Raw genomic sequence first — 13,243 nt, 5'->3', positions numbered from 1 at the left:
ACTCTGCTGAGGTTGTTGGGTTTCAAATAGTTTTTTAGCGGATTCCTAGGATTATCTAATTATACCATTATATCATCTACAAAATCAAAGTTTTGTTTTAGTACTTGTTATGATTCCTTCCATATCTTTTTCTTCTTACTGCGACAGCTAACATTTCTAGTATTTTCAATACGTTCAATCTGGATCCAGATATCATTATTTCTTTCTCAAATGGATAGCGTTTTCCATCTTAAGGCCTTAAGAGTTGTCTTGAATTATTCTATTGCAGAGAATAGTTGTTTCATTAACAGCTAACAATATTACTGTTACTTTGGATACAGTATACATTTCACTTTGCATTACCTCATGGAAGTATTTTTAGTTTTTTCTTGGAGTAGTTTGCTCATCATTTTTAATAGCACAATAGTATTCCATCATAATTAAATACAAAAATTGATGGTCATTCCTTCAATTCATTATTCTTTTCTCCCAGAAAAAAAATGCTATAAACATTTTTTGTATATATAGGTCTTTTTTCTTTTTTTTTTTTTTTTAAATCTCTTTGGAGTTTTGTAAAGCCATGCATACCCTCAGATTCAATGGGATAGTTTCAAATTGCTCTTCAAAATGGTTGAATCAGTTGACAACTCTACCAATAATGCATTGTCTCATTTCCCTGCAGATTCCTTCCAACACTTGTCATTTCCCTTTTCTGTCCTAATTTGCTAATCTAATAGGTATATGGTAGTAATTCAGAATTGTTTTAATTTGTATTTCTTCAATCAATAAGGAATTAGATCACTTTTAAAATATGGTTATAGTTATAATTATTTCATCTAAAATTTATCTTTTGATTATTTCTCAGTTGGGTAAAGGCTCTTATTCTTTATAAATTTGACTAAGTTCTCAGTGTTTGAAAAATAAGGCCTTCCACATAAATCATCAGCATTTTTATACATTACTAACAAAATCCAGTATCAAGAGATACAAAGAGAAATTCCATTAAAATAACTGTCAATAGTATAAAATATTTGGGACTCTAGCTGCCAAGGGAAAGTCAGGAATTATATGAGTAAAACTACAAAACACTTTCCACACAAATAAAGTCAGACCTAAACAACTGGAAGAATATCAAGTGCTCTTGGAGAGATCGAGTGAATATAATAAAGATGACAATACTATCTAAACTAATGTCTTTAGTGCTATGCCAATCAAACTCCCAAGAAACTATTTTACTGACCTAGAAAAAATAACAACAAAATTCATCTTGAAGAACAAAATGTCAAGAATTTCAAGGGAATTAATGAAAAAGAAAAATCAAATGAAGGTGGCCTAGCTGTACCAGATCTAAAACTATATTATAAAGCAGTGGTCACCAAAATCATTTGGTACTGGTTAAGAAATAAGACTAGTTGATCAGTGGAATAGGTTAGATTCACAGGAAAAAATAGTCAATGACTATAGCAATCTAGTATTTGACAAACCCCCAAACCCCAGCTTTCAGGATAAGAATTCACTATTTAACAAAAACTGCTGGGAAAACTATTAACTAGTATGGCAAAAACTAGGTACTGACCCACACCTAATATCCTAAACCAAGATAAGGTCGAAATGGGGTCATGATTTAGACATAAAGAATGATATTATAAACAAATTAGAAGAAAATAGGATAGTTTTACCTCTCAGATCTGTGGAGGAGGAAAGAATTTGTAACCAAAGAAGAACTATAGATTGTTACTGATCACAAAATAGATAATTTGGATTATATTAAGTTAAAAAGTTTCTGTACAAACAAAACTAATGCAGACAAGATTAGAAGGGAAGAAATAAACTGGGAAAACATTTTTACATTCAGAGGTTCTAATAAAGGCCTCATTTCTAAAATATATATAGAGTTGACTCAAATTTATAAGAACTCAAGCCATTCTCCAATTGAGAAATGATCAAAGGCTATGAACAGACAATTTTCAGATGAAGAAATTGAAATATAACCATTTCTAGTTATATGAAAAAGTGCTCCAAATCACTATTGATCAGAGAAATGCAAATTAAGAGAATTCTGAGATACCACTATACACCTCTCAGACTGGCTAAGATGATAGGAAAAGATAATGACGAATGTTGGAGGGGATGTGTCAAAACTGGGACACTGATACATTGTTGGTAGAACTGTGAATAGATGCAATCATTCTGGAGAGCAATATGGAATTATGTTCAAAAGGTATGTGTAGTTTGATAACTTTTTGAGCATAGTTCCAAATTGTGCAGACTCTTTGACCCAGCAGTGTTTCTAGTGGGATTCTATCTTATCACAAAATAAAATTTGGGATCTTATATCCCAAAGAGATCTTAAAGGAGGGAAAGGGACCCACATGTGCAAAAATGTTTATGTCAGCCCTTTTTGTAGTGACAAGAAACTGGATAATGAGTGGATGCCCACCAAGTGGAGAATAGCTGAATAAGTTCTGATATATGAATGTTATGGAATATTATTGTTCTGTAAGAAACGACCAGCAGATGATTTCAGAGAGGCCTGGAGAGACTTACAGAAACTGATGCTATCTGAAATGAGCAGAACCAGGAGATCATTATACACAGAAACAAGATTATACGATGATCAATTCTGATGGACGTGGCTCTCCTCAACAATTAGATGATTCAAACCAGTTTGAATTGTAAAGTGATGAAAAGAGCTATCTACACCAAGAGAGTGACACATGGGAATTGAATGTGGTTCACAACATGGCATTTTCACTCTTTTCATTGTTGCTTGCTTGCATCTTCATCTCCATCATCTTTTTTTTTTTTTTACTAGTTTGATTTGATTTTTCTTGTACAGAACAATAATTGTATAAATATGTATGCATATGTTGGATTTAACATACATTTCTACCATATTTAATATATATCAGAATACTTGCCATTTAGGGCAGAGTGTGGGGGAAGGGAGGGACAATTGGAACACAAGAATTTGTGAGGGCTAATATTAAAAAACTGTCCATGCATATGTCTCGAAAAATAAAAAGCTTTAATGAAAAAAATAAAATAAGGCCTTAATCAGAAAAACTTGCTTCAATCTCTCCCCCAATTACTCTTGCTAAAACTTGCTTCAATCTCTCCCCTAATTACACTTGCTAACTATTTCTCCCGTTTATTCTATTCTTTCTCCTTTCTTCCTGACCCTTCTCAGAAGTGTTTTGCTTCTGGTTACTTCCTCCCCCAATCTGCCCTACATTTTAATCCCTCCCTCACCTTACCCCTTTCCCTTTGTACTATCCTGTAGGGAAACACAGATTTCTATGTCCATTTGAATGTGTTATGTTTCTCTCTCTTAGAGTCAATTCTGATGAGAGTAAGGTTCACTCATTTCTATCTATTTCCTCTCTCTGCCTCTCCATTATAAAATTTATAATTTATTCCACTCTATCTTTCCCTTTTCCCCAGTACATTCCTCTAATCCCTTATTTTTTTTTAAATATCATCACTTCACATTAAATCAAAATCTATAGTCTCTAACTATATACATCCTTTCTAACTGCCCTAATAATGAAAAAGTTCTTATGAGTCACAAGTATCATCACTGTTCAACCTCATTAAGTTCCGTATGATATCCCTTTCCTGTTTACCTTTTTTATGCTTCTCTAGTAGTATTTATTATTATATTATATTATCTAGTAGTATTCTCTCTTGTATTTGAAAATAAATTTTTTTTTCAGCTCTGGTCTTTTCTTTCATCAAGAATGCTTAAAAATCTTTTACTTAATGGTTTATTTTTTTCCCCCTGAAGTATAATACTCAGTTTTGCTGTGTAGAAGATTTTTGGTTGTAAGTCTAACTCCTTTCCCTCCAAAAAAATTCTATTCCAAGCCCTCAGATCATTTACTATGAAAATTACTAAATCTTTTATTATGCTAACTGAGGATCCGAGCTACTTAAATGGTTTCTTTATGGCTGCCTGCAATATTTACTCCTTAACCTGTGAGTACTGGAATTTTACTATAATATTGCTGGGAATTTTCATTTGGTTATTGTTAAGGACCAGGCTTGGGTGAAAAGGCAGGTCAATTTTCCAAGAGCCTCTGCAGCTGTGGTTATGACACTTGAGGAGTTGTGAGGCAGCCTTTGCTGATGCAGGTGTTCCTTGTAGATTGGGAAATAAATTGGAGGCAAGAGTGAAGAGGAGAGAGGTCAGATAATGCAACTAGTTGACTCTGTCTCATTGAATCACCATCATCCTCTCACAAGAAGAGATAACAATTCCAGGTACTGGTATTTGGATTCTGGAACATATGGTGCCCGAACAGGGACAAGAACCAGCAGTCTTTGAGAGCTTTTCATGAGTAGGATCCTCCCAGAGTTCCTTTGGTAACCCATATGGAGGGAAAGGGAGAAGAGACCCAGTAAAGGTTGGGGTATTTAAATGGGCCAACCCATCAAAGGGCCGAGCCAGGAAACTGATGAGAGACATAAATGCTTGTTCTGATTATAGTTCTCTTCTCTGTTTGAAAGTTTGCTTCCATGACATTTCACAAGATTCAACACCTGCCATAGTGCTGTTTGTACTCCCTAGCATGTGGAAACTGGAATAAAGACCCAGTAATGGCACTGCCGGGTCAAAGGTTTTGTAACCCTTTGGGCATAGTTCTAAATTACTCTCCAGAATGGCTGGAGACACAACTCCCCCAACAATGCACTGATGTTCTGACATTCCCTGCAACATTTATCATTATCTTTTCCAGTCATCTTAGCCGATCAGAGAGGTATGAGGTGTTGCCTCAGAGTTGTTTTAATTTGCATTTCTCTAATCAATAATGATTTAGAACATTTCTTCACGTAACTATAGATGGCTTTAATTTCATCACCTGAAAACTGTTCATATCTTTTAACTATTTATCAATTGGAGAATGACTTATATTAGTATGTTTTCCCGATTTCCTTGCATCACTGTCATTTCTCTTCCTCATTTTTACTCTATCTCTCTTACCAGATTTCCAAAATATTTTTGAGTTCTTCCATGGCCTGAGACCAATTTATATTTTTCTTGGAGGCTTTGGATGTAGAAGCTTTGGCTTTGTTATCTTCTGAGTGCGTTTTGTTTTGATCTTCTTTCCTAACTATTGTTAACTTTCTGTGGTCAGAATCTTTTTTCTATTATTTGCTAATTTTCACTCTTTGTTAAAGTAGGCTTCTATTTCCAGATTAGAGGATGCATTGTCCCAAGTTTCACTGGTTTTGTGCAACTATTTTTAGAGATACTTCTAAAGACATGTCAAGTTCTTAGTTCTTTTAAAGTGATATAATGGCAAGGCAGAGGTGGGGAATGTCAGGTCCATAAAATCATTTGATCTGGCTCTGACAAAACAACAGCAGAGGACAACAGCTTCTCACTATTTAAATTCTTTTTAAGTTGATAATCCTGTATGACTCATGAATGATGTTATAAATATCCAAATGGACCCTGGCAGAAAAAAGGCTCCCCACTCCTGATCTAAGGAAAGGGGTTTACTAATCTCCTGGCCTGTGCTCTGGTTTGTGAGTGACCCCCCCCCCATGCCCTCTTTTCTGCCCTGAAATTGTGAGGAGGGTCCCCACTCCACTGTGACTATAAACTCTGATATGCTAGTGTTCCTCCTTGCCCCAGGGCTGTGACCAGGATCCAAATATGGATAAAGTAAAACAATCCTGATTCAAGTGCTGGTAAAAAGATTACAGTACTAGTTCTGCAAATTCTTTGTGATCAGTTTTTCTGCCCCCTTACTGTCTGTGAGCAGAGAGCAGTGGCTGCAGGGGCTCCCAATGCTTGCTCCTGATTTTCTGGGCTGGCACAGCCTGCACTGGACTGTGTTCTACTGTCACCTAAGTATTAATAGCTCTTTCCTGTTGACTTGTCTTGGGCCAGAAAATCATTTCATCTTTTTGTGGGTTTTCACACTCTATAACATTTTTTAGTCATTGTTTAAAGAAATTTCGAGGGATTTGTCAGAGAGCTCAAGGAAGCCCCTGCTCTGACTCCACTTCCCCAATTCTAATTTTTAAGGAAATATTTTCCTCAGTGAACTTTCCAACCTCTTTTCCCACCTGGTTAATTCTACTTTTTAAGAAGTCCTTTACTTTCTTGAATAAAAATTCAGGGCTTTTTCAGGGCTGCTCATTCATCTTTGGTGTCCACCTGATTCATGCAACTCTGACCTATGGCTCCAAGAAATTAGTATGAAAAGCAGCCACAGCCTGTTAAACCGGTTCAACCAACAGGCTAAACCTGGCTGAAAGTAAGCAACAGGCCTGAAAATCATCAGCACATGAGGTAGATATCTAAGCATGAAGACATTCCCCAGCAAATAGGGTGGATGAGAACAATTTATTCCAACAGCCATGAAGGCAGCTGAAACAAGCATTGTAGCTTGGTCAAAGATTGAAGACACCAAGGTCACCCACTGTCATTGCCAGTCTTTGTCTTGACAGTGGATTTTTATGATTCAGGAAGAAAGAGTAAGCTGATAACTTTGCACAACTCAACCTCATTTAAATCCAATCATGTGCAAGTTAAGACATCACCCGATAATGTCATTTATCTTCTTCAAAAATAAAGGATAAGCAATAACAATAAGTGTCAGCCAGAACTTTAGATCTAGTAGAGGTCTAAAGGGCATGAAAATTTACATTTCAGTCTGATTTCTATCATAAATGCTTTAAAAAATATCTTGACAATTTTATCACTTGAAGGAATGAAACTTCAAATAATTTGAAAAATTCATTGCAGGAATATAATTTCATTCCCCAATGAGGCCATTTTTTGTTATCATAGTTTTAATAAGTTGATCAGGATGATTTGAAATTCACACATTTAAAAGAATCCCTTGGGAATTTGGAAGACTTGGAAGAAAACAATTCCACAAAGGTAATGCATCCACCTTATAAATGATAATGTTCATTTTATTTATTAATTAACTACTGTGTATACTTTTCTCTCAAAGTACTTAACAATTTATTGGGGGTGTGGGGTTTGGGGTAGGCTACACAGAAGTAATAATAATATACAATATATTATAAAGCTGAAAACCAAAATGTACTATGTGAGAGCCAAGGGACTCACCAAATTGACTAGCAGAAAAAGGTAAATTTAGTGAAGGAAGTACTTTATGATTTAGGCTCTAAAGGAGGAAAAAAGATGTCAGTAGTTAAAGAAGAGTATGAAGTCACCTCAGGTATAAAGGAAAGTACACAGTGTATTCTGGATAAAGATTGTCCACCATCACCTGAAGGCTGCATGTGCAAATAGAGGAACAATAGAAAGCTGAAAAGTGGAGAGTAGCGAAAGTCTGGGAGGCCAGTCACAGGAAGCTGAACTTTACCCAGGAAACAATGGGGATTTGTTGGAGATTTCTGAGCAAGGGATCACATGACCAGATGAATGAACAATATGTAGCATGAGGCTGAAGAGTGAGGCTCTTAAATAAAGTCCAGGCAAGTATTGATAAAGAACTGTACCAGGGAGGTAGAAATAGGGAAGAATTTAGGGATTAAAAAAAGCTACTATGATGGAAGAAGACAGGACCTGGTAATAGTCTACATAAGAAATATGGGGAGAGAAGAAGAAAAGTCTAAAAGAAACCAACAGACATAATGTAAACAAAGGTAGTGAAAAAAAAATGGTTCATAATAATTAACAAAAACAAGTCATTTTTCATAACTTTATTTCACCAGAGTTGCTATCACTTCTTGTTATTTTGGTATAGGCTAAATACTAGCCTTGCCACCAAAAAAAAGGCATTTGACAAATATTTACTAAATTGACTCGTTTACTCTTTCTATTAGCAAGCAATATAGGAAGACAAAATTGGGAGATACTAAACTTCTCTCCCCTCCAGATAAATAAATGTTCTGAAAGTGAAACAAAGTAACAAATGATCTTAAATCTAAGATCTAAGATCTTACTAAATATTGAGAAATGTACTGAAAATGAAGAACATTTCTGGACCATTTTAAATTCCTCCAAGTCCTCCACATTTACATCCCAAACATGTTTGTCCCTTTTCCATTCATGCTTTATATAGTCATATCTTTTGCATGAATTTACTGAGCTACTCTGATGGAAGACAAAAAAAAAAAGCATCAAAATAAACATAATTAAATTCTATGACACCAAAGGGAAATCAGTGCCTTTTAAGAGGGGGAAGGAATCTTTAAAAATATTTTAACTTATTACAAACAAAATGAACATTCACAACACTTCATGATGCAGTCTCCTAATTGATATTTATGATGCATACAATAAACAGAATGAAATTAAATATTCTCAAAATTAATGATTTAAATAAAAAAGGAACAAGCATAAAGGCATATGCCTATATATAGTAAAATACAAATAAATGTCAGCACATAATACAAATACCAGCACTAACATGCCTGAGAGATAAATGGTTTTTGACCACACATTTATTATCACATTTTAGTATCTGCTGTATATTTTCTAATGCAGCAAACAATGAGAGATTAGTTCAGATAACAAAACAATTAAAGAACTGTTATCCAATAAAAGTAAAAAGTTTTCTATTAGACCAACATATTCAAATTGGTAATCTTGATTCTTAAGACTAACTTTGTATAATAAATTTTCTTAAAGATTATGAACATAGGACTCTCATTCCCATAGGTGGGTCAGATATTTAGGATATGTGATGTTAGTTAATAATAAGTTAGCTTACAGATAATCAATAAAAACTTCAACATGCTTACTCCATTTAAAGAAATTACTTTGTAAACAAATTTTTTGATAACTTGGCAAAACTTTCACCCTTTCTTCTCTTCCATATCAGTATGTTAGGTAAAGTGATTTAAAAGGAAGGTTAATAAATTGAATAGTTATGTTATATATTAGTTATTCTCTTTGTATCCTTAGCATATTGCTACAACAATTAATTAAGAGCTTATGGAATAAAGGACTGGAATACATCATTATGAGAAATCTAGTTCACTAGAAAAGATAAAATAAAAACTGGTAAAATAAAATAGTTGCCATTATTCTCATTTTCTCCCTGAAATATATCCTCAAATTCAGTAAGCAATTTAAGAACTACACTGTTGTCCTATCATAATTTAGAGAAAAGAAAGAATAAAGGGGGAAAAAACCAAACCAAAATATGGAGTATAATAATTTACTTACTAAACTTCTATACAACAATAAAAACTAACTTTTTAAAAGCTAAAATTATCTGATAAATTTATCTGAATTTCCACTGCTTTACAACTATGGAAAGTAAAATAATTAAAGACAGTTTTGAAATTTTCCCTTACCTCCCACTCTCTGGCTGCAGCTTCAGAATCATCAGTAGTTTCAGGCTCTTCAATTTTCTTTACTACTATAAATCCTGGTTCTCTAGTAAATTCACCTGTATCTTCTGCATATGTTTCTGGACTCCACTGAATGAAGAATGCATATAAGTGATCTGTCCTATTAAGTTAAACACAACAGACACTGGTGTCATTAGCAATTTCTCACATCAATCTCAACTAATCTCTAAAATGAAATTCTCTCAAAGGACAAAAACAGGACAAAGTGCATAATATACATTTAAATATAATCTATAGAGGTAATTAGATAGCCCTGGAGCTGTTAAAAGGACCTGAGTTCTACTCTGACCTCAGACACTTATTAGCTGTGCAATCTGAAGTACTTAATCCCAACTGATTTAAAAAAAGAGAAAGAACGAACAATGGAGTGTTTATGTGTGTATGTACTCTACTCTTACTCCATAGAGTTCAAAATTAATTGAAACACAATTTTACATATTTAAGGCACTATAAAAGAGTACTACATAATGTCCTAAGATTTTAGGTTCAATGAATCTAAAGACACAGTGCACTTTAATTCAGTAAATAATCATCTAATCTATTATCAAAATCTGTACTTCTGATTTGTTACTCATTCTGGTAAACAGTTTGGTTGAGAAGATACAAACTAATAAAAATGAAGTTTGATAGCTATTGTTTTTAATTATACATGTTATTATTGGTCATAATTACTTAACATACTGGGTAATATTCAATCTACTGACTAGTATCTGATAATAGTCAACAAATCAGTGTGATATTAGTGGTGGTGTTCTGGAGCCAAAACTTTTTGTTTTCTATTTAAATTCTCTAAATTTTCTATTTTCTATTAATTTAAATTATCTTAATTTTCTATTTATTCTATTTATTCTCCTTCCAGGAGAATAAAATTTAATAGATTAAGGGAGACTACAGAGAAAATCATGCTTATTTAAGATCAATGTTGACCAATACAACTGGATACTGCTATGATTCTAATGCCTAGTCTTAAGTGAATTAAATTGAAACCTTTTTCTTTGTATAATGAAAATTTTGTGGGATTTTGTCTTGTATACAATTTAAATGATGAGCAAACAACAAAACCATTACTTGTAAGAAATATAAAATATTGTTTAATTTTAAAAAATATTACTAATGGAGCTAGAAAGAAAGGTTAAGTTGTAAAGATTTTTTTTTTAAGCCAAAAGGAGTATTTTGGCTGAATGGTAAACATTAGTAACTCAAATTTATTGAAAAGAAAAACAAAATTATAACATGTATACTTAAGGAAAATCACTTTGGTAGTTGTGTGAAAGTTGGATTTGAGTGAAAAAGACTGGAGGCAAAAAACTAATCTGAAGGCTGGCTATTATAATAGTCTAAACAAGAGGTAATAAAATCCTGGACTAAGGTGGTATGAGTATAGAGAAAAATCACAAGGTAAACCATTTATTAAATATTTATTATGTGTTAGGCACTGTGTACTCTAAGCACTGGGGATATAGATGAAAGTTAAAAAAAAAAAGCACACCTCATCTTTAATAAGCTTGCATTCTAATGGGGAAAAACAAAATATAAAGAAAATCCAAAAAGATACCAGGGATAAGGATAATATATAAGGCAGGGAGAAGAGGGAGAAAAGAATATCCCTATGGAGTCAAGGTTGTTGCTGCCAAGAAGACAGACATATTCCTGATAAGTCAGCCTAGGAGACTGAGAAAGACTGACTCCATGAGACAGGAGTTTGAACCAAGAGACAGCAGTGTGAGAAATGCACAGAAGAAGAAATGGTTTTTAATAGCAGAGAACAGCCAAAAGTGTCAAATGGAGCAGAGCCAGTCAAAAAGAATGAAGTAAAAGTTTTCTGATATAGTGATATTTAGGCATATCTGGAGATAGAAAAAGGACCAGGAGATAAGGAAAAGTTGAAATCAGAACAAGAGATGTCTCATGATACTTTCAGCTAGATAAGAGGTGAGCAAGAGCACATCTGGAAGTGTTTTAGCAAAAAAGGCCATCTCTTTGGGAAAAAACAAACAAAAAACAAAACAAAACAAAACAAAAACGGATAAAAGGATGCAAGGGGATGAAAAGGGATTTGGAGATGAAGTGACAGTAAGAAGAAGACAATGACAAATGGCCTTAATTTTCTAAGAAAGAGGCAACATCCTGAATTGAAAAGATTGGGAGGTGGGAAAGCATGAGGTTTCTAGAGATGAGAAGGTTTTGGATAGGTTTTATGGGATACGGAATAGACAATTAAAAAAGAGCAAAGTGATTGTCTTGTTTAAATTTACAGTGTACCCAGAGCTCAGTTATAATTTTTTCCAGCTCCATTCAACAGCAGGTAAGTAGGAGCAGAGACAGATAGTAAGAATAACTTGGGGATGGATTTTGGTAGGGACACATGGTATAGGACACAGGAGAGAGAGATTCAGGATCAAAAATGATACAAATATATCATATATACATAAAGACGTGTGTAAGTATATTTGTATCTATGTGATTGTCAAAAGAAAGAGATATTCTTAACAGATTGTTTTTTATTAATAAGAAGCGGAGCAGCTGGGTGGTGCAGTGGAAGGAGTACAGCCCTGAAGTCAGGAGGAGCAGGGTTCAAAATTGGCCTCAGACACTTAACATTTCCTAGCTGTATGATCCTGAGCAAGTCACTTACCCCAAATTGCCTCAAAAAAAAAAAAAAATCTACCAGTTTCCAAACTTTCCTACAAACAATAAAGACACCAATATCCTTCTATTCATCTAAGTTTACAATCTCTCCTGTCAGGTTTTTCTTCTCATTCTATTATTTATATATAGCAATAATCAATTGCTTCAACTTGCCATTTATATATCAAAAACATTTCAAAAAGATCTTTTTTCTATTCACAGCAGCCCCTTATCACCTCTTGCCCAGATTACTGCAATAGCTTTTTAATTAACTGTTTTACCTGCTTCAATTCAATAATTCAGTAAACACTTATTAAACACCTACCACATTCCAGTAACTGTGCTTAGCACTGGAGATACAAAAAGACAGTCTCTGTCCTCCAAAAGTTTACAATGTAATAGATTTTAATTTAAGCCTCAAATCTTGCCCCATATTCTAACCCATTTTCCATATTGAAGGTGAAGTGATTTTCCTTAAATGCAAATGTAACCTTGTCACTCTCCTCGAAAAGCTGAATAGATCCCTATTTCCTCTAGGGAAAAACAAAAATCTTGTTTGGCAATTAAAGCTTTTTACAACCTTGACCCCAACCTTTGTCATTTGCTTTCCTATTCATCACTGTCCTTATTCTGTCTATGGAGTCTAGTTGATGTGGCCTTCCTACTCCTGCTCATACATATGATTTCTGTGCCTTTGTATTAGCCATCTCCCATACCTGGAATATACTCTACTTCAAATCTGATTCTTAGAATATCTAAAAATTCCTTCACACCTCAGTTCAAGATCCTTCTCCATTAATCTTTTTGTAAAAGTTATGAAGATCTACTATGTGGAAAACTATTTTGAGAAAACTACTTGACCCCTCTGGAACTTGACATCTTTATCTTTAAAATAAGAATGCTCTTTATGTAGTGGCTAGAAATTGGAAACTGAGTGGATGCCCATCAACTGGAGAATGATTGGGTAAATAGTGGTATATGAATGTTATGAAATGTTCTTGTTCTGTAAGTAATGACCAGCAGGATGAATACAGAGAGGCTTGGAGAGACTTACATCTAAGTGAAATGAGCAGATCCAGGAGTTCATTATACACTTCAACAATATTATTATAAGGTTATATTCTGAAGGAAGTGGATATCTTCGACAATGAGAAGATGCAATTCAGTTCAAATTGATCAATGATGGACAGAATCAGCTACACCCAGAGAAAGAACACTGGGAAATGAATGTGAACTATTTGTATTTTTGTTTTTCTCCCAGGTTATTTTTATCTTCTGAATCAGA

The 13,243-nt window shown here is 34.0% G+C and overlaps 1 protein-coding gene across 4 annotated transcripts in view; it reads right to left on the bottom strand.

Annotated features, from left to right (window-relative positions):
- OXR1 (oxidation resistance 1) overlaps nt 1-13,243 on the bottom strand; it is a 568,147-nt gene that overhangs the window by 30,448 nt on the left and 524,456 nt on the right. For all 4 annotated transcript variants that reach the window (XM_031947111.1, XM_031947112.1, XM_031947113.1 and 1 more), the window contains one exon: nt 9,274-9,430. In XM_031947111.1, coding sequence (XP_031802971.1) covers nt 9,274-9,430 — 157 coding nt within the window. The remainder of the gene's footprint in view (nt 1-9,273; nt 9,431-13,243) is intronic.

Source organism: Sarcophilus harrisii, chromosome 1, assembly GCF_902635505.1.
Source record: "Sarcophilus harrisii chromosome 1, mSarHar1.11, whole genome shotgun sequence".
NCBI classification, from domain to species: Eukaryota; Metazoa; Chordata; class Mammalia; order Dasyuromorphia; family Dasyuridae; genus Sarcophilus; species Sarcophilus harrisii.
Note: the sequence above shows the minus strand (reverse complement) of the source record. Positions and strands in the feature narration are given on the sequence as shown.